The 19,917-nt window shown below is 33.1% G+C and overlaps 3 protein-coding genes across 4 annotated transcripts; 1 reads left to right on the top strand and 2 right to left on the bottom strand.

Moving 5' to 3' along the window:
* The first annotated feature begins 1,982 nt into the window (after window positions 1-1,982).
* LOC121208154 (uncharacterized mitochondrial protein AtMg00810-like) lies at window positions 1,983-4,123 on the top strand. The gene is made up of 2 exons (XM_041078649.1): window positions 1,983-2,951; window positions 3,896-4,123. The coding sequence occupies exons 1-2, from the start codon at window positions 1,983-1,985 to the stop codon at window positions 4,121-4,123; spliced, it is 1,197 nt and encodes a 398-aa protein (XP_040934583.1).
* Window positions 4,124-6,565: 2,442 nt separating this feature from the next.
* LOC107939389 (laccase-5) lies at window positions 6,566-9,116 on the bottom strand. The gene is made up of 4 exons (XM_016872719.2): window positions 8,958-9,116; window positions 8,704-8,855; window positions 7,900-8,273; window positions 6,566-7,813 (listed from the first exon to the last, which is right to left on the bottom strand). Exons 1-4 carry the CDS (start codon window positions 9,045-9,047, stop codon window positions 6,720-6,722), a joined length of 1,710 nt encoding a protein of 569 aa, XP_016728208.1. The 5' UTR covers window positions 9,048-9,116; the 3' UTR covers window positions 6,566-6,719.
* Window positions 9,117-16,181: 7,065 nt separating this feature from the next.
* On the bottom strand, window positions 16,182-19,115 carry LOC107931834 (probable leucine-rich repeat receptor-like protein kinase IMK3). Of its 2 annotated transcripts, XM_041078400.1 has the most exons (3): window positions 17,380-19,087; window positions 17,062-17,316; window positions 16,182-16,981 (listed from the first exon to the last, which is right to left on the bottom strand). In XM_041078400.1, exons 1-3 carry the CDS (start codon window positions 18,827-18,829, stop codon window positions 16,395-16,397), a joined length of 2,292 nt encoding a protein of 763 aa, XP_040934334.1. In that variant the 5' UTR covers window positions 18,830-19,087; the 3' UTR covers window positions 16,182-16,394. The 2 variants fall into 2 exon arrangements, with proteins under 2 accessions (XP_040934334.1, XP_040934333.1); XM_041078399.1 differs by having other exon boundaries at window positions 17,062-19,115.
* Window positions 19,116-19,917: the final 802 nt, after the last annotated feature.

Raw genomic sequence — 19,917 nt, 5'->3', positions numbered from 1 at the left:
ATGTTGAAAGGGTCTGCAAAGAAAAAGACAGACCTGGCCAAAACCAACAACACAAGGCTGAAGCTCGGGTAGCTGAAGAAGGCAGCGATAATGAGGAGCAGGTCTTTGCAGTCTCCGGCTCAGCTGCTCAGAAGAAAGACTCAAATGGTTGGCTCCTTGACAGTGGCTGCACCAACCATATGTCACCAGATGCAGCTATTTTCAAGTCCTTAGACAGAAGCTGTAAAACACAAGTTAAAGTTGGCAATGGCCACTTTATCAAGGCAGAAAGAAAGGGAGATGTGGTTATTCACACTCCAACAGGTAACAAAATCATTTCAAATGTTTTGTTAGTTCCTAAAATTGACAGAAACCTGTTAAGTATAGCTCAGTTAGTTGAAAAAGGCTATACAGTGGTGTTCAAAGGAAATGAATGTCAGATTAGTGATCCAAGTGGATCCATGCTCATGTCAGTAGCCATGACAAAAAAGAGCTTTGTTGTGGACTGGAATAAAGGCTTTGATAATACCTATGATGTTTCTTCTGAAGACTCCAAGCTTTGGCACCAAAGGCTTGGGCATGCCAACTTTAAGTCTGTGGCTCGGATGGTCAATAAGGAAATGGTTGAAAACTTCACCAAGACAGTTCAGAATGAAGATGTTTGTGAAGTCTGTCAGATGGGAAAGCAAGCTAGGCTTCCATTTCCTGCAAACACCACCTGGAGAGCATCAAGCAAGCTGGAACTAGTGCACACTGATGTTTGTGGCCCCATGAGAACTGAGTCACTTAGTGGCAACAGGTACTTTATTCTCTTCATTGATGATTTTACCAGATACTGCTGGGTTTATTTTTTGAAGCATAAGTCTGAGGTTGCTCAAGTGTTTATGAAGTTCAAAGCTGCAGTAGAAACAGAAGTAGGCTGCAAGATAAAGACCATTAGGTCAGATAATGGAACTGAATACACTTCAGCTCGGTTCCAAGCTTTGTGCAAAGACGCTGGCATCAAACACCAGCTAACCAATGTCTACACACCCCAACAAAATGGGGTTAGTAAAAGGAAAAACAGAAGCTTGATGGATATGGCCAGATGTTTATTGTTTGAGAAGAATTTACCTAAGACCATGTGGGCTGAAGCTGTCAACACTGCTGTCTACATTCAGAATAGGCTTCCAACCAAAGCACTTGCTCACAAGACACCTTTTGAAGCCTGGTTCGGGTTCAAGCCATCATTGGCTCATATGAAAGTCTTTGGTTGCCTATGTTACAGCCAAGTACCAGCTGTTAAGAGGGACAAGTTGTCCAAAAGGGCTGTTCCTGGTATTTTAACCGGGTATAGTATGGTAAAAAAGGGTTATAGGATCCTGGATCCTTTAACCAACAAAATCCAAGTGAGCAGAGATGTAGTGTTTGATGAGAAAACTTGTTGGAATTGGGACAAGAATGAACCTGAAGCTGTCTCTGAAGAACTTGCGGTTGATCAAACAGAGCCTGAAGAAAATAGTCCTGATATGGACATTGATGACATGCCAGTCAGAGGCACTAGACCTTTGGCTGAAATTTATGAAAGGGCTCAAGTTGCCATAGTGGAGCCATGCATTTTTAAAGAAGCTGAAGCTGATGAAGGCTGGAAACAAGCAATGGTTGATGAAATTGCCATGATTGAGAAGAACCAGACATGGGAATTGGTTCTTAGACCAGCCAAGAGGAAGGTTATTGGAGTAAAGTGGGTCTATCGAGCCAAGCAAAATTCTGATGGGAGCTTGAACAAACTGAAGGCCAGGCTTGTAGTCAAAGGATTCAGCCAGAAATATGGTCTGGACTACCTGGAAACATTTGCACCAGTGGCCAGGCTAGACACCATTAGATTGCTGATTGCCTTGGCAGCTCAGAAGTAGTAGAAAATCTACCAGCTTGATGTGAAGTCTGCATTTCTTAATGGCTTCCTTGAAGAAGAGATCTACATTGATCAGCCACAAGGATTTGTTGTGTCTGGCAAAGAACAAATGGTGTACAGGCTTAAGAAGGCATTATATGGCCTAAAACAGGCTCCTAAAGCCTGGTATGCTCGAATTGATAGCTACTTGGTCAGTTTGGGATTTAACAGAAGTGTTAATGAACCAGCACTATATGTCAAGAAAAATGAAGCTGAAATACAGCTTATTGTATCCCTCTATGTCGATGACCTTTTGGTGACTGAAGGAGATCAAGATATGTTGGCTGAATTCAAAGCCAAAATGATGGACATGTTTGAAATGTCTGACTTGGGGCTAATGTCATACTTTTTGGGAATGGAGGTGCGCCAAATAGAAGGAATAATCTTCTTGGGACAGAGAACATTTGCCTTGAAGGTTTTGTCCAAGTTCTCGATGGAGAATTGTAAGCCAACAAGCACTCCTATTGCTGTTGGAATGAAGCTGTCCAGCCAAGGAGATCATGAACCAATCAATGAGTCTACTTACAGGAGCCTAGTTGGTTGCTTGTTATATTTGACAGCAACTAGGCCAGATATCTTGTTTACTGTGAGTATGTTATCAAGGTTTATGCATTGCTGTAATGTCCAACACTTTCAAGCAGCAAAGAGAGTGCTAAGGTACATCAAAGGCACTCTTGACTATGGTGTGTTATTCAACAAAGCTGAAACCTTGAAGTTGAAAGGCTATACCGATAGTGACTGGGCTGGTTCAAGTGATGATATGAAAAGCACCTCTGGATATGCTTTTACCCTTGGCTCAACCATGTTTTGTTGGAGCTCAAAGAAACAATCGATTGTGGCTCAATCAACAACAGAAGCTGAATATTTTGCAGCTGCAAATGCTGTAAATCAAGCCATATGGCTGAGAAAAATTCTAGCTAATCTTAACCTACATCAAAGGGAAGCAACAGAGATCTTTTGTGACAACAAGTCTGCTGTTGCAATTGCAAACAATCCTGTCTTCCATGGCAGAACGAAGCACTTCAGCATCAAGTTACATGTGATAAGGGAGATGGAACAAGCTCGAGAGGTGGAGCTGATTCATTGCAATTCAGAGGAACAAGTTGCTGATATCTTCACAAAGGCCCTTGGTGTGTCAAGGTTTATAAAATTGAGAAAGCAGCTAGGTGTTACAAGCATGGAAACTAAGGAGGAGTGTTGAAGTTAGTTCCCATGCACCCATGCAGATTAAGCACGTGAAAATTAATGCACTTATGTTATCCGGGTAAAGTATGTGCAAGAATTCATACACACAAATTACCCGGGTAAAATACATGCAACTGAAGGGGTTGATGCTTCTTTTCCGTCTCAGTTACATTTTGTTACCGTTTAACTATGCTTTTGTAATCTAGTTCATTTTGAACTTAGCTTAGTTTATGTTTGATGTAATTTGATGGTGATAGAGCTGATCACCAGCTTTGTTTATGTTTGCAAGCAAAATCACCTAGTCCCTATGTAACTAGTGGAGTTAGGTAGTGTTTAGGTAAAGAATTTGTTAATCTTTTGACCAGCCAAATGACTGGTATATGTAATGGCTTTAAGCCAATGTTTCAAATGAATGAAATCATCAGATTTTTTTCCATATACTTCATTTTTTCTTTGCCTTCTAAAAATTCTAAGTTCTGTTCTCCATTCTTGACAGTAGCTAAAAGCTTGAACTTCAAGCATTTTTCCTTCATATTTTACCCGGGTATAATACGTTTCTGCTGGTATTCTGTTTGAAATTCTTACTTTACCCGGTTAAAGTGTGTTGAAACTCCAACAGGCTTGCATAGCCAGTCCCAACTTCTCATGTGAATCCTTTTTCCCACTCCATCATTCCAGTAAAAGTTTCGAATAATTTTATCGATCTGATCACATACTTTGACTAGAGCTTTGAAGCTTACTTTCTAATCTGTCAATAAGCGGTTGGAAAAACCTAGCTCTTGATTTCATTTAATCTAGCGGGAACCCCAAGTATTTGCTAGGATGATGACCAACCTTTACCCCAAGATTTTGTTGGAAGAGTTTCATAAATACCGGATGACAATTTCTGCTTACCATCATATCAGATTTATCAAAGTTAATGGCTTGACCAGAGACTCTACAGTATTGCTCAAGGATTCCTTTGATAGTACAGCATTCCTCCAGATTGACCCGGAACAAAATATAGCTATGATCAACAGAGAATAGGTGAGAGATAGAGATAACTTTTCTACTCATCTTGATACCATGAATTTGTCTCAACCAGAACTTTGGCCAAGATCTTATACAACGTAGAACAAAGGCTAATAAGTCTGAAACCATTAGCAGTTTCTGAAAGATCTTTCTTCGGGATAAGTACAATAAATGTTTTATTAAAATCCATCACCATTTTCCCTTTGTCAAAGAAATCTCTCACAACATTTTCTACATTAGGTCCAATTAACTCCCAACATTCTTGAAAGAAAAGAGCTGGGAAGCCATCCGGTCCCGGGACCAATAGCGGCTTCATCTGGAACACTGCTTGTTGAATCTCCCAACTAGAAATAGACAAATCCAGAAGCCTTCTCTGCTGCCCTGTTTTCGCAAAGCAAGAACAATAATTTGGGGTTGAATAAAATTTTAATTTTTTATTATCTATATCTTTATAATTTTTAATTTATAAATGATTAAATTAATTTTTTATAATTTTAGAAGTGTAAAGTGTAATTTTATCTTTACTAATTTAAAATTTTAAAAGATTTTAAAATGCCTAAATAATAATTTTCTATTTTAAGGGAGGTCGTGACTCATGCCAATCTTCCTAGATTCGCCTCTAGACTTTGAGAGTACTTATGTCAAGTTAATTGAGTACTAACTAAATTTCGAAAAGATGAAAATATCTTTTTTTTACAAAGTAAATTGTATTATTTTAAGATTATTTTTATCATTTTGTATCTTTCCTATAGAAAAATAAAAAATTATATATAAGATTTTAACCTATACCCATCTAATATATGCAATAATTATAAATTGAAGCAAATCATTATTTATTATTTATATATTTTTTATAAATATATTTATCATATAATTTTATTTTTCATCCACTTCACCCATATATAGTAAAAATACTTGAACTAAGTAGCTTGTTTTAAACAGAGGCATTCATTGATGGTAGATATGTTTATAGGATTTTTTTATTTATTTTAATTGTATTGTTATAAAAATTAATGGTAAAATTATGCTTTGCTCCCTTTTCTCAAATTATAAAATTATGCTTCCATCCTTCAAAATTTTTATTTATTTAGTAAAATTTGTGATTTGACATAGTAGATGCAGTAGGACATTTAATTTAAACTTGGGTAAACATACATTTCGGTACTTAACTTGACTTCAAGGTTCAGATTGGCACTTAAGTGTTTTCTTTTTCCAATTAAGTACCTAAATTTAGCTTCTTAGTTCAAATTGGCACTTGAATTTGTCTTTTTATCTGAATTAGTACCAATTTAAACCAAAAAATCAAATTCTAGTACCTAATTTGACAAAAAAATAAGTTTAAGTACCAAATCGAATAATACCTAAATTTATTCGCTTTAAATATTTATAATTAAAGTTACTTTGATAAAGAATGATTATTGTCTTACCTAAATTTCTTCAATCCAGTAGTACCCAAAATCAGATTTCTTTATTTTCTTTATTTATGTCAATGTTGTTATACCCAAATTGACTAATCCTTGCAATTTTCTTTTGTTCTTGTAGTTCTAACAACTATGGAAAAAACATAACAAGTTAAAATACACTTCAAGTCCTTAAAATTTTCGAACATTTGTAATTTAGTTTCTTTACTTTTATTTTAAAGAATTTAGTTCATTTATTTTCTAGATTTGAAAATACAAATACAATAGTTAACACCGTTAAAATTCTTATTTTAAATTCAAGATAGTATAATCGGGGACAACCAAAACTTTGTAAGGGGGTTGAGATAAAATTTTAAAATATTTAGGGGTCAAAGATAAAAATAATTATTCTAAAAATAAATAAATTATATTATTTATTTTTTAGAAGGGCCAAGATTATAATTCTTTGCATTTATTTGAATGACTAAAAGGCTTAAAATGAAATTTTAATACTTGAGGGGGATTATTAATTAAATTTTTCGATTTGACGAATGGGGGCCAAAGGCTTCATCTCTTCATCTCTAAGTACAGCTTTAAATAAAAGTAAATATATATATATATAAATATATATATAAAGTATATGAACTTGAAGCATATTTTTATTTTGTAGTAAGAAATTGGAGAAAGTCAATTACAAATTAATATAGACAATATTAGAATTAAACAGTAATGATTGATTATTTTATCGAATCTATGACAACTTTAAGAGCAACATGAAAAATTTGGGACCAATCGAAAACTCTTTTAATCTCACCAGAATATGAGATGTAAAATTCGTTTCTCTTAAAATCTGCTTAATGAACACTCGTCGTTCACATTTGCATAGTTTTTATATTCATAAAACTTGAAGCAACAAACAAGATATCATTAACAAAAAAACCCCTTAAAATTTATCATTAATATTATCTTTAAAGAAAAGAATACAACTAAGAATCAAACGAATATGGCGGCTGGTCCACTTTATATCTATCAAAAGGAAAATACAGAAAAAGAGCAATGAACTAAACCTCCCCTGAATTTTTTATGCTAAGAAAATGACAAGGAAAAAAATAATAAGGATGATTAACAAAAGGTTAATTGTGTATTCAATCCTTCTTATTTTGCTTTCTTGAAATTTGGTTTATTGTTGTGTGTTGGTGGTGATTGAATCTTTAACATATAGGCAAATCCGGTGGTGGTGCTTGCAAAGACTGTAATTCTCCGAGCCCGTTTTCGACAACAAATGCCATGGCTAAACCCCATGTGATATGAACATCCAAATGACAATGCATTATCCATACACCTGGATTATCAGCAACAAATCTAATCACTGCCCATCCATTAACAGGTACTCCAACTGTGTTTCGTTGTGGTGGATCAACGAGGTTGAATTTCGATGTATCGGTTTTAGGATCGAAGTTTCCGAAACCTTCGGCAACGATGTAGAAATCGTATCCATGAAGGTGGATTGGGTGGTTTTCGGGTGTGACAATGCTTGTATCTTGTAACACGATTTGTACTTTTGAACCGTACTTGAGTTTGTAAAGTTTGGTTCCGGGTACCGGTTGGTAAAGCGATTGGCTTACGTTGCCGGTGTAATCGAATTTCAATGGTGGGGTTGCTGGGAAATCGGTGGTGAACACTCCGGGAATCCCGTGTTGGTGAGCTTGTAATAAAGAGAAGTTTTGTGGGAATACGAAGGATACATTATTCATGCTAGCAGTGAAACGTGTACCGTTCGGTCCTTGGCATCGACTCGAAGGGAAATTCGGTGGGCAGTTGTTGAGTCCTAGACCGACTGTGAAGAAGAGACTTTCGTCGATTTCGGTTGGGACTTCAACTTTTCGGGGACTTCTAAGGCTTTGGCTGAAAGACGTGACAGTGTTAGTATCATTGTAGGCAGGTAGGGACGGCATGATTGGTTTGGGTCCATTGATGCCTTTCTTGGCAGGGCAGGGTGCGGATTTGTATTCGAGGATGGCAGTGGTGGTAGTATTGTCGAAAGGTGCATTTTGGGCGCTTTGATAGGCACGAGCCGCCATGTAGTATCGAGCCGGTAGTTGGTTGCCTTGGATTAGAACATCAGTCGTTTGGCCAGGGCCTAACATGATGACCGATGTGGTGAAGGGCTTGAGGTAGGAAGCATCCGCACCAACGACCGTGAACTTATGGTTGGCCACGGTGAAGAAAAGCGGTTGGTTGAGCGCAGCATTAATGACTCTAAGGAGGTTCGTCTCACCGACGTCGATAGGCACTATCGTAGTATCTGAAAAAGAAAAAAATGGTTTGAGGATATAAATGTCGTGCAATATAATATTAAACCCGAAGATTTGAATCGAATTAATAGCTAACCTTTGGAAGAGCATTTGTAGAGATCACCAGGTTGACCATTGATTGTATACGCATCAGAGTTATTAGGAGCTGCCCCTGTCATTGTTGCTTGCCTCACAACATCCATGGGGTTTGCATCCCACCATTCACCGAGTATGATCTCCGTTTCGCGCTTCGGCTTAGGGAAAGGGTACGATCCGCCTTCCCTCGGACGAATAATGATAGCTCCATAAACAGTAGCTCTAAGCCATGAACTATGAGCATGCCACCATAATGTTCCTTCTTGTCCTTCAATTGTAAACCTATAAGTGTAACTTCCTCCCGGTCTAATCGGACACTGCGTCACGAATTCCGGTCCATCCGCCCATCCGGTCCTCATTTGCCGAACACCATGCCTGTTTAATGATGTATAAACATGAGGAACAATATGTTAAACATCAATAAAAGTATCATAGAAACTCTTGTACTAAGAGTTAAATTGTTTATTGTCCTCTCTCTTAAAAAAATAGACAAATTAGTACATCTACGTTAGATCAAAAAGTAAATTGCTTATTCCGTTAAAAAATTCTAATCCATTTCTATTGTTAAAAACTAATTCTTGTATAAAAATGCATGAAATTTTTTAATGAAAATAATTAATTTACTCTTTAATCTAATATATGGGACTCAATTTGTCTAGATTTTTAGTACATGTAGGTTTTATATTATGCATGCATGCATAAATTAATATTTTTTCTGTTTATCATATCTATTTTACAATTCATGAAAAGGTTAAAATCTTGACCCGTGACACATGTATCAACATATACAAGTTAATTAAATTACCAGTGAATGGTGGCATTATATCTGGCCTTGTTGACAACTTCAATTTCAAGGGTATCACCATTTTTGACCTCCAAAGTAGGACCAGGAAGCATACCATTCACAGTGATAGCCATATGAGTGTTGCACAGCCTCTTCACTGGTGTTGCTTGAATCTGTTTCGATTCATATACATATAACCAAAGTGTCACATTTTTCCTCAAAAAGCAAAACAACAATCAATGAAACAAACAAAACACACAAAAAAAACAACATACAACAAATTGATGCCTGTGAACTTCACCATTAACCCAACACAACATTGTAGAACAAATAAGAAAGAAAAGAATGGTCTTAAAAGACTCCATAGCTTTTAAAAAAAGCTTGGGGTTATTGTTTTAATGGAAAATTAAAGAAAATTGTGAGTGGATGAGAGAGATATAAGATGGGGTTTTTATAGGAAGATTAAAAGACAATAGTTGTTTGAGGTTGGAGGGTGTTAGGTTTTTTATTCAACAAAAGGGTGAAAAAAAAATTACTAGGCAAAATTTAGTTCAACCTTGTATGGTAGGAGTTGTTGCACCCACTAGTCTATTAAATGTGAATAATTTTTTAAAATTTTTCTTCTGTTTTTCAATGCTTTGCTTGTTTTATAAGGATTATTTTTCATGTGGGAGAGGGTTGATTTTTCAGCAAATTTCATCATTATTATCAGATTTTGTAGGGCAACAAACCCTAAACGCATCAAATTTAAGAAAAAAAAAGCATACTATTCAAAGACAAAATGAAGAAAGTGAGCCCTCATAGTCAACATATATTTTTGTTAATATAATTGTGGTCCTTTTAACTCGATAACCACATTGAAATATTGTCTAGATTTTGTATAAAATTGGGATACCATGATAATCAGGGGTGAAGTCGAAATTTTCTTTTGAGTCGAGATTAAGTTATATATTTTTATAAGAGTTAAAATACAATTTCACTTTTGTATTAATTTATATCTTTATGATTTTCAAAAGGATTAAATCGAATTCCGATATTTGGGGGAGCAAACTATAATTTTACCATACATTTACTTAAGATTTTATGAATTTTGGGATCTAAAGCAGCAACTTCTCATTTTAAGGGTGAGCACTCCTCCCTTCACATCATAATACTCAAGGACCAAAATGAATTTATTGCTTTAAGAAATAGAATTTCTTTTTGGAGATTTAAAAGCACTTTCTTATAAATTAGACTTGTTCTAATACACAATATAATTTTTTTTTGAATTTATTGCATTTCTTTCCCCCAATTTTTCAATTTTTTTTATATTTTGGAATTAATTTGGTATTTTAATTTAGAAATCAAAAGGAAGTAATTAACGTGTGAGACCAAATATAAATTTCTAGAAAAGCATCCTAATAAAATATATCATTTTCTTTGAAAGGGACTGAGTCTATATATATATATATATATATTCATTACAAAAAGTGAAAGTTTAAGTTGATTATTAGTATTTTAATATTTGATCCGTGGTATGATGTTATATATATAGGTAAAAGTATCATGGAAGTCTTTATATTAGGAGTCGGATTATATATTATCTCCGCCACTCAAAAATGGTAAATTAATCCATGTATGTTAAATCACAGAGCAAATTGGTTCTTTCTATTAAAAATTTAGTCCGTTTGTACTGTTAAAAACTAATATAGTTAACGGAATAATCAAAAAGTGACACGTGGCATGCCACGTGTACCTCATGGTTATGTGCAATGTTCAATTTTTAACTGTAAAAATAGATGAAATTTTGAACAAACTGGTCAGTTCGCTCTTTAATCTAACATACAAGAACTAATTTTTTTAGTAAAGAGGACAAAATCGTATCCGACTTCTAAACTTTATACATTATCAATGAATTAGGTGATGAAATATAATCTATTTTGAAAAAAAAAATAGATTCATTTACTTTCATTTCAAATGATGTGTCATCATTATGATATTATAAAAAAAGTAATTTTATCATCATACTATTTTATAATTTCTTTTTTTTTTAACTTTTCAAGGGACTTAGAAGAAATTTTACCATTTTTCAAGGAACCGATTAGTTTAGTTTATATGTTGACCCTGAAAAACCACCCACATTGAAATTAATAGTAATTTGGTCTTCTTTCAAAGAAATGACGACTGTAAACACACCCACCAATTTCATTATATTACTACTAATAATAATATGCTTTCAAATAAAAATACAAATAATAATGGGTTAATTACACTATACATTTCTTAAATTCAAAAATTTTTAATCAACTCCTTAAAGATGATACGTTTGTACCTATCTTATGAGTTGTCAAGCGCGGAGCCATGAACTTTATTTAGGGGGTTCAAGATAAAATTATAAAATTTTGGAGGGCTAAAGTTAAAATTTTTTACGCTATTAATTTTTTTGGAAGGGTCAAAATGAAAGAAAAAATATTTATTCAAGAGATAAAAGACTTAATTTGAATAATTTATATTTTAAGAGGGATTAAAAGGAAAATTTCCCGTTTAAAAATAACCCTCTTAAATTTGGATGATGTTGTTTGTTTGTTTGTTTGTTTTTTAACTCATTCAATCAAAACTATCCGTTACGTAAATATATGTTTACAATTTGATACACATATTTTAAAAATATTTCACATCAGATCCTAACATCATTTGATGATTAAACCGATAATTAATCCAACGAATGAAGTTGGTTAATACAATATAAATACTTTGAGAACATTTTGGCAATTAACCCAATGTTTTATTTATTTTAAAGTAGTGATTTTGATTGAGTCTAACTTGTGTTTTCTTAACAACTTGTTTGTTGGGGATGTGGATACTTGAAGCGGTCAATTTTGAGTTTTATTAAATGTCTGAATTAGGTAAGTTGTCACTAAAAGACAGTTAAAAAGATTTTGGGAAGCAACATCTTATGTAAGGTCTTATGTAAGAAAATATTGTTTACATTATATTTCATAACATATATATATGTGTATGTAATGTTTGATTCTAGATTTTCTTCTTGCATGTTCCCATGTTTGATGACCTAAAACAGGTCCTAGTTGTCTTTCTTTTTGACTGTTCCAATTTTCAATTTCTTTATAGATATATTGTTTATTATATAGGAAAATTAAAGTCTTTTGGGATTTGGGTAAATTACACCTAAGGTCACTAATTTATTAGTAAATTTACGTTTTGATCACTCGAAAGTTTTTATTTAAACCATTGGGTTGTTAACTTAAAAAAAAAAGAAAATTCAACCAGCAAGCTCCAAGCAGCCATTTGACAATCAGTACAATGGATTAGTACCTATCGATGAGTAGAAAAACTTACCTTAGATCTAAGTAAATTTGACAATCAATGTCGAAGATCAGAATGAGTATAGTTTATTATTTATTGTTTAAATTTGTCAGAAAGGTTTGAATGAAAAAACACGTCTTTGAATACGAAAAAAAGAATGGATCTATTAGCTAAAATTAATTCCCAGCACCAGAATTGTTAGATTTTAATGATGAAAACTAATTATACCAAACACCATTTAACTTGTAATGCAAAAATTGTTCATATTTATTTAAAAAAATATTTATAAATAGAAAATTGTTTTTTTTATATATTTAAAAGGAAAAGAATAGCCTTAAATGGTGCAATTATCTTTAGGAGAAAAGAATAGAAACGTTGCAAAATAAGGACCATATGCATACTATGGCAAGAAAAAGACCAGATTGGGTGCATCTTAAGCACGTTTATCAAGTTTCACCTTTAGGAAATAAAAATCCCTTTTTTTCCCGAGTTGTAATGTTCCACAACAAAACAAAGTTTTGTCTGAAATTACTTGAGAGATGGGTAAGTGTATCTCATGTTTGACATATAGAGATCAATTTTTACTAATAGAAATTAATAGAATTTTTAATAAAAGGATAAATTTAATCTTTGATCTAACGTATAAAGATTAATTTAACCATTTTTTGAGTAGAGAGCTTCTATGGTACTTATTTGTTGGTTATTCAGAACAAGGATTGAAATAGAGCAGGGTAAGAACATATGTTGTCAAATTCGTCATCGTTCCACAATTGATACTTTTTGCCCTATTATCCACTTTGTTTTACTATGGATGTATCCGGTGGGAGAAGGTAGAGCCCTAACCCCGCTAAAATAAAAAATTTCTATGTTAGACCCCTCAAAATCTATTAAATTATAACTGTAAAATTATAGTTTGCCCCCAGAAATAATAAAATTTTGATTTAATTCTTTTAAAAACTTATAAAGATATAAGTCAATACAATGGCGAAATTACATTTTAGCTCTCATGAAAATATAAAATTTAATCTTAACCTCCTAAAAGAAATGTCTGGCTTCACCCCCTAAATACATATTATCATAATCGCGTTAAACCCATTGTTCAGATCTATCTCGTCTCGCACCACATTTTTTTTTTAAAGAAACTTCATTTAAAATGTAATGATTTGGGTTTGTTTATGAAAGTAGCTACTATCTTAATATGTTCTATAGACAACATAAAAGAAAACAAAGTTTTATTATTATTAGTTACAAATTTCTTTGCTCATGTAATGATTAGGGTTTGTTTGAAACAAGCTATTGGTCTATGCTATAAATTAGTTAAAGATGAAGGCCCCCTAAGCTATTGGCTATATAAATATTAAGAGAGAAAAAAAATTAATCTTGGAAAACAAGAAAAAATGATTTAGCCTTAAGGACTTGGTTATAAAATTTTTGTTCAATGGCAAGGACCAAAAGGAAAAGTCATTATATTTGAGTGACAACGGTTAGTCTCTTTTAATAGAAGCATGACAATAAAGGAAAGAGGGTTAGGATTAAGATTAGATAGGTGAACAACATATTTTGAAGGAACAATTAACAAAGTTGGTAAAAGTTTGTTGCTGACTTTTCATAATCCTTTTGAGGATAAAGAAATAAGAAAATGGGTAATTATGAAAGGGAATTTTTTTTATTTTGATCCTTCTACTATACACAAATTTGGGATTTAATCCTTATGTTATGATTTGGCGTAATGTCATTTGTCAATCAAAATAGTTAAAATGATTAACTCATCATTAGAGATGTTCATGAATTGAGCTGAGGCTTAATTTTCTATTCAGACTTAGCTTAGCTCGTCCAAATGGTTCGTTGTAGCTGAACATATTAGAGGGACCAAAATTAAAATTAGACCAATAGAAAAGGTTGTGATCAGTAATGATAAAGGGTCTTAAAAGGGGAAAAATTGATAGAAAAACAGAAACTGAAGTTTCCTTGTCAAAGCTTCTTGCTTTGCCTTTCATCAACTTTTTCTTTGTTTATTACCCTAAAAGAAAGAACTTCTTTCTTTATTTTCCATTGTTTTTTTTCCCCCAAATTGACTTTCAGTGGTAGTTATAGGTGGGTTTGAAATTATTGAATTTCTTGTGGCAAAAAAATTATAGAATGTTGTTGTTTTGAAGGTAAATTATAGAATGTTTAATTCCATCATTTTCAGGCATATTCTGTAATAAGAAAAGTTACCTAGAGATTTCTTATTGTCCCAAAAGTTAGATGGTTAAATTCTGCTATTAGTCCTTATTCGTTGCAAAAGTTGTGGATTTAGTCCATGTACTTTTCAAATTTTAGAATTTTAGTATTGTCCCAAACAGCAGCAGTCAAATTCACTTTGTTAAATTCAATTACTAGTTTTGTACTATGCGTATTGTTGTAAATTTAGTTTATTTTCTCTAATTGGATCATTCGAAGTCCCTATATTTTTCGAATTTTAAAATTTTAATTTTAACATAAATGATAATCGATAATCCATTAACTAGATTTTTAATGAGTAATATGTGAAAATAATAAGCTGACATGACTACACGTATGAAAATATGTTCAGTACATCAGATTTTGGAAATAACATAATTTTACTTAATGAATTTAACAATTATTGTTTGATGATGACTGAAATTTTAAATTTTTAAAAGCACAGGGATTAAATTCACAAGTTTTGTTTAGTACAAGGACTAATAGTAGATTTTAACAAAAATCAATCTAAAGACGACGACGGATAGTGAAAGGGAAAATTGCTATTTGGGAGTTAAATCATTCAAATTTTCAGCGAATATTTTTGGTCTTTTTCTTGTGGTTATAACTAAGGGTAAATTAGTTCATATATATTAAATCAAAAAGTAAATTGGTTTTTTTATGTTAAAAAGTTCATTTATTTGTACCATGATTGCCACATATATCTCATGTCGATATACAAAGACTAGTTTTCAACAGTAAAAATAGATAAAAATTTTAATAAAAAGACTAGTTTTTAACAGTAAAAACGAATACAATTCAACTCTCCGACTCTTAATATGCAATTCACATTGATACCAAAAGGGGAGACTTGTTGAATCAACAATTCCATTTATAGTAAATAAAGAAAGAGAATCAGAAATTTCAATATGCATTCTGCGTGTATTTGAGTCAAATATGAATAGTGGGAAGTTCGAGTTTGAATTCGACTCAAAATTTAAGGTTCGATATTTTACTCGAGTTCGATCAAATATTAACTTTTAAGTTTGAGCTCAAGTATGATTATTCTTGTTTATTAATTTTTATATTCAAGCTTGAACTCATACTCAATTAAACTCGTTCATACTTAAACTCTTTATATAACAAAGATAAAAATATATTAAAATATGAAATACGATTAAACTTGCAAGCCATTCGAATTGAATATTACAAAACTTAAATTCAAATTTATAATTATCGTATTTAATTTCAAATTTTTTTAATCAAACTCGACTAAATTAGTGAGCATTGATGAATCATTTACGGTCCAAATCATTAGTGTTTGGGCTCAACATCAACTTCATTCAAGTATTTACGCCAACTCTTTTGGACTTGTCTGAACGGAAACAAAAAACAGCCATGATTGCTAGAATAAGTTAAGTTCTTGCCAGTGGATGTAATGAAACAAACTATTAAACAAAAGGGTAAACTACAATAGTAGTCACCCAATTATTAATAAATTTCTTTTTTGATTACTTAACAATGAAAAGTTACAAAATTGTCACTCAATTATTCAATTTTGTCTTTTTTGGTCAGCTAGGTAACAATGATAGCTTTTAAAATTGGCATAATAGCAACTTTAACTCTCAATATTTATAAATTATGTCAATTAAGTCATGATTCTAAAAAAATTAACCTTCAACATTTACACATTGTGTAATTTGGTCCCTTTCTTTTACCCTTTTTGCTTTTCTTTGCAACAAAATATGAAATTTAGTTGATACATTTGTTTTTTAAGCTTTTTAAGTGAAAGGATCACAAAGAAAAGCAAAATTGTAACCCAAAAAATAAAAACAAATTACACAATGTATAAATTTTGAGGGACTAAATTGACATAATGTATAATGTTGAGGGTTAAAATTGCTATTATGTCAGAAAAGTCAAAATTAAATAGTTAGATGATCATTCTGTAACTTTTCGGTATAAACAATATCACAACAATTCAAGACAACATCTTGGATCAATTGAAACATAGTCATAATTACAAATTCAAATTGGTGTTACACAAAATTTATTATGAACTTTAAGATTATATTGTAAGAATGAAAGAATTGAAACATACTGAATCAATCAAATTGGTGTTACACAAAATTTATTATGAACTTTAAGATTATATTGTAAGAATGAAAGAATTTATACTCTATTGCCTATAGCATATAAACCATATATCATGACGGTGTAGAACTAGGTGGTGTATCTGCTCTAATCTCTTCTAGTTGCTGAAGAACCTGTTGAACTTCCGGCCTTGCCGACGGTGATGGATCGACACAATGTAAAGCCAGCTTCAAAGTGTTTAACAACTCATCACTAATGGAAGATGCATCCTTCATCAGCTCAAGATCGAATACTTCATTAGTCCACTCTTCTTTCACTATAGAAGCAACCCATTGCGGCAAATCCATACCGTTCATACCTTCTCCTGGAGATTTCCCTGTTAGGAGTTCCAATATGATAACTCCAATGCTATACACATCAGTTTTCGTGTTTGCTTTCTTGAGCTTCGAAAACTCGGGTGCTCTATAGCCTAATGCACCAGCTGTTGCAACAATGTTTGCATTCGCAGCCGCTGTCATTAGACGCGAGAGGCCGAAATCGGTTATTTTAGCTTGTGTATCGTCGTCTAGTAACACATTGCTCGATGTAAGGTTTCCGTGTATAATGTTCTCTCGTGTATGAAGGTGTAGAAGACCTCGAGTAATCCCTTTCACGATCCTCATCCTTGTTGGCCAAGCAATAGGCATTTCAGGCCCTCGAGCTGCAAGAACACGGTATTAGCCAGATGAAAACCGAAATCCGAACAAAACAGTTCTAGTTTGAACTTTGAAGTTTACTTACCATGCAAGAAAGTTGAAAGACTCCCTTTAGGCATGTAATCAAAAACAAGAAGCTTTTCACCTTTAGGTCCTAAGTAATAAGCTCTCAAAGCTAGTAGATTCGGATGCCGGATTTTGCCAAGTGCGGTGACCTCGTTTTCGAATTCTCTCGGAGTTTTCATGATCTTTTCTCGAAGTCTTTTCACTGCCACTTGACTCCCATCTTCTAATGTAGCTTTATAAACAGTTCCATAAGTACTTTTCCCCATAATCTCAGCTGTTGCACATAGTAAATCATCAGCACTAAACACCATGGGACCATCAAAATGGACTAATTTACCTCCATTTTCACCACTTTCAACATCAACACCAACAGGGGGTGAAGTTCCCTTAAGACCACTTCTTGTTGTTGTTTGACCTTGTTTTGATGTTGTCTTTTTTCTGACCAAACAAGTTATCAAAATGCAACAAAGAATAAACAGAACTATAAGAAGAGCACCAGCAGCTATTAGGATTATGTCTTTGGTACTAAGTTTCCTATGGTTATGTCCTGATGTATGTTTATGTCCTGATGAAGGTGGGTTTGGAGAAAGACATGGTGTTGAACCAGTATATCCACATAACTGAATGTTACCAACAAATGAGCTTGAATTGAACTTTTGGGAGAGTAAAACCGGAACAAGACCAGACAAGTTGTTATATGAAACATTTAAAGAACTAAGACCAGACAGGTTTGTGAGTGAAAATGGGATTTGTCCACTGAGTTCATTCTCAGACAAATCAAGTTGAACCAAACTAGAAATGTTCCCTACACTGTCTGGAATTGTACCACTTAACTTGTTTCTTTTCAGGTTCAACATTACAAGAGAAGACATATTGGAGAACAGACTAACAGGCAAGTTACCATTAACGGCATTGTAAGAAAAATCAAGTTTCCTAACCATGGTAACCTTACCTATATCATTTGGTATTGACCCAGTAATCAAATTATGGCTAAAAGAAACCTCTTGAAGCTCACTTAACTTACTTAAAGAAACAGGTATAGTACCAGACAGGTGATTATGGTCAAGTGTGAAGTACTGTAGTTTATTCTCACCAGTTGAACCCCAAGAATCTGGTATGGAACCAGACAGGTTATTATGTTGTAATGCAAGAAAAGTAAGAGAATTAGAATGAGTGAAACTAACAGGAATGAAACCCGAAATCGAATTGAAGCTAAGATTAAGCCTAATAAGCTTGCTAGAGTTCACAAGACTCTCCGGGATTGTCCCTGTGAGTAAATTGTTACTTAAATCAAGTGTTTGAAGCGAAGGACATGAACCTAATGAAGCAGGGACAGAACCTGTAAGCTTGTTATTGAATAATTGAACTCCTCTAAGATCAGGTAAAATGCCTAAAGTAGAAGGAATAGAGCCAGTAATAAAATTATCATGTAAACTAAGCTTACGAAGAGCTTGAAGTTGACCAATTTTATTACTGATTCTACCACTTAAGCCTTTCCATGGAAGCTGGATTACAATGACTTGACCTTTTGCACATTTGATACCGAGCCACCTGCCGGAACAAGCGCCGTAACCCGTGTCATTCCAGCTTCTTAAGAACCCTTTTGGATCAATCAATTCTTGTTTGACTGCTTGAAGTGCTTGGAAATTGGATGATGTTACAATGATACCATCCCATGCTTGACTTGAAACTGGTGAAATGAAGAAGTAAATGAATAGGTGAAGAAATAAGAAAAAATGGGTAATATGTGAAATGAAAAACCCAAAATTTTGTTGATGGATAGCCATTAAAGAAGGAAGGAAAGGAAATGGTTAACAATGGAGGAAGGAATGAGGGTTTTTTGTAGGATGAAAGTGAACATAAAGGAAAAGAAAATAATATAAAAAAATAAATAAATAGGAGACAAATTAAGTCAGGTGGATTAACGGCTAGTTTTGTATAATTTTTCACCATTTTTCAATGATTTTTTTAGCTGAGCTTTGACTAAATTGATTATCTTCATGGATCCAAGATGGGGTGGGGGGTGTTCTCTGTCATTGCTCTTTGGTTGTGGCCGCTTCCCTTTAACGGCTAGCTTTTCTATCAAAATGGGTCCTTCTCTCCTCTTCAACGGCTAGCTTTTCTTTCAAATGGGTCCTACTGTACACATGTGCTGTGGATTATTATAATATATATTATATTGGGTAAATTACATCCAAGGTTATTAAACTATTAATAAATTTACTTTTTGGTCACTTAACTTTAAAAAATTATAAAATAGTTATTAAACTATTCAAAAGTTTTTATTTAAGTTACTGGGTTGTTATGCGCTTTTTTTAAAATTCAGCTAGCGAGCTCCAATGGATGATTTAATGAACGATACGATGGATCAGTACCCATCGATGAGTAAAAGTATATACCTTAAATCCAAATCGATCTGACGATTAAAGTCGAAGATCAGAGAAGAAGCTGTTTTGATTTTGGCTCACAGATTCTTGATGTTCGTAATTGTTTCATAAATTGTAGAATAAAAGGGGAAGAAGAACTTCTAATTGATGCAGACAACGATTTTAATAGTCAAAAAATATAAATAAAAATTTTTGAATAGTTGAGTGATTTAACTAAAATTTACCCATTACAATCTTACATGCACAAAGCTACAAAATATTGGTCAGCATTTTTACAAATGAATGACCAGAATACCCAGACCTGGTTTTTTGGGGTTTGGTGCTAAAAGGTTTAAAGATTGGGTAAACTACATTCAAAGTCATCAAACTATTAGTAAATTTATGTTTTGGTCTTTCAACTTTAAAAAGTTACAAAATGGCCATTGAACTATTCGAAAGTTTTTATTTAAGTCACTGAATTATTTTTAAAAAATTTATTTAAGTCACTG

This window comes from Gossypium hirsutum, chromosome A10 (assembly GCF_007990345.1).
Source record: "Gossypium hirsutum isolate 1008001.06 chromosome A10, Gossypium_hirsutum_v2.1, whole genome shotgun sequence".
NCBI classification, from domain to species: Eukaryota; Viridiplantae; Streptophyta; class Magnoliopsida; order Malvales; family Malvaceae; genus Gossypium; species Gossypium hirsutum.
This window is presented reverse-complemented; position numbering and strand designations above follow the sequence as displayed.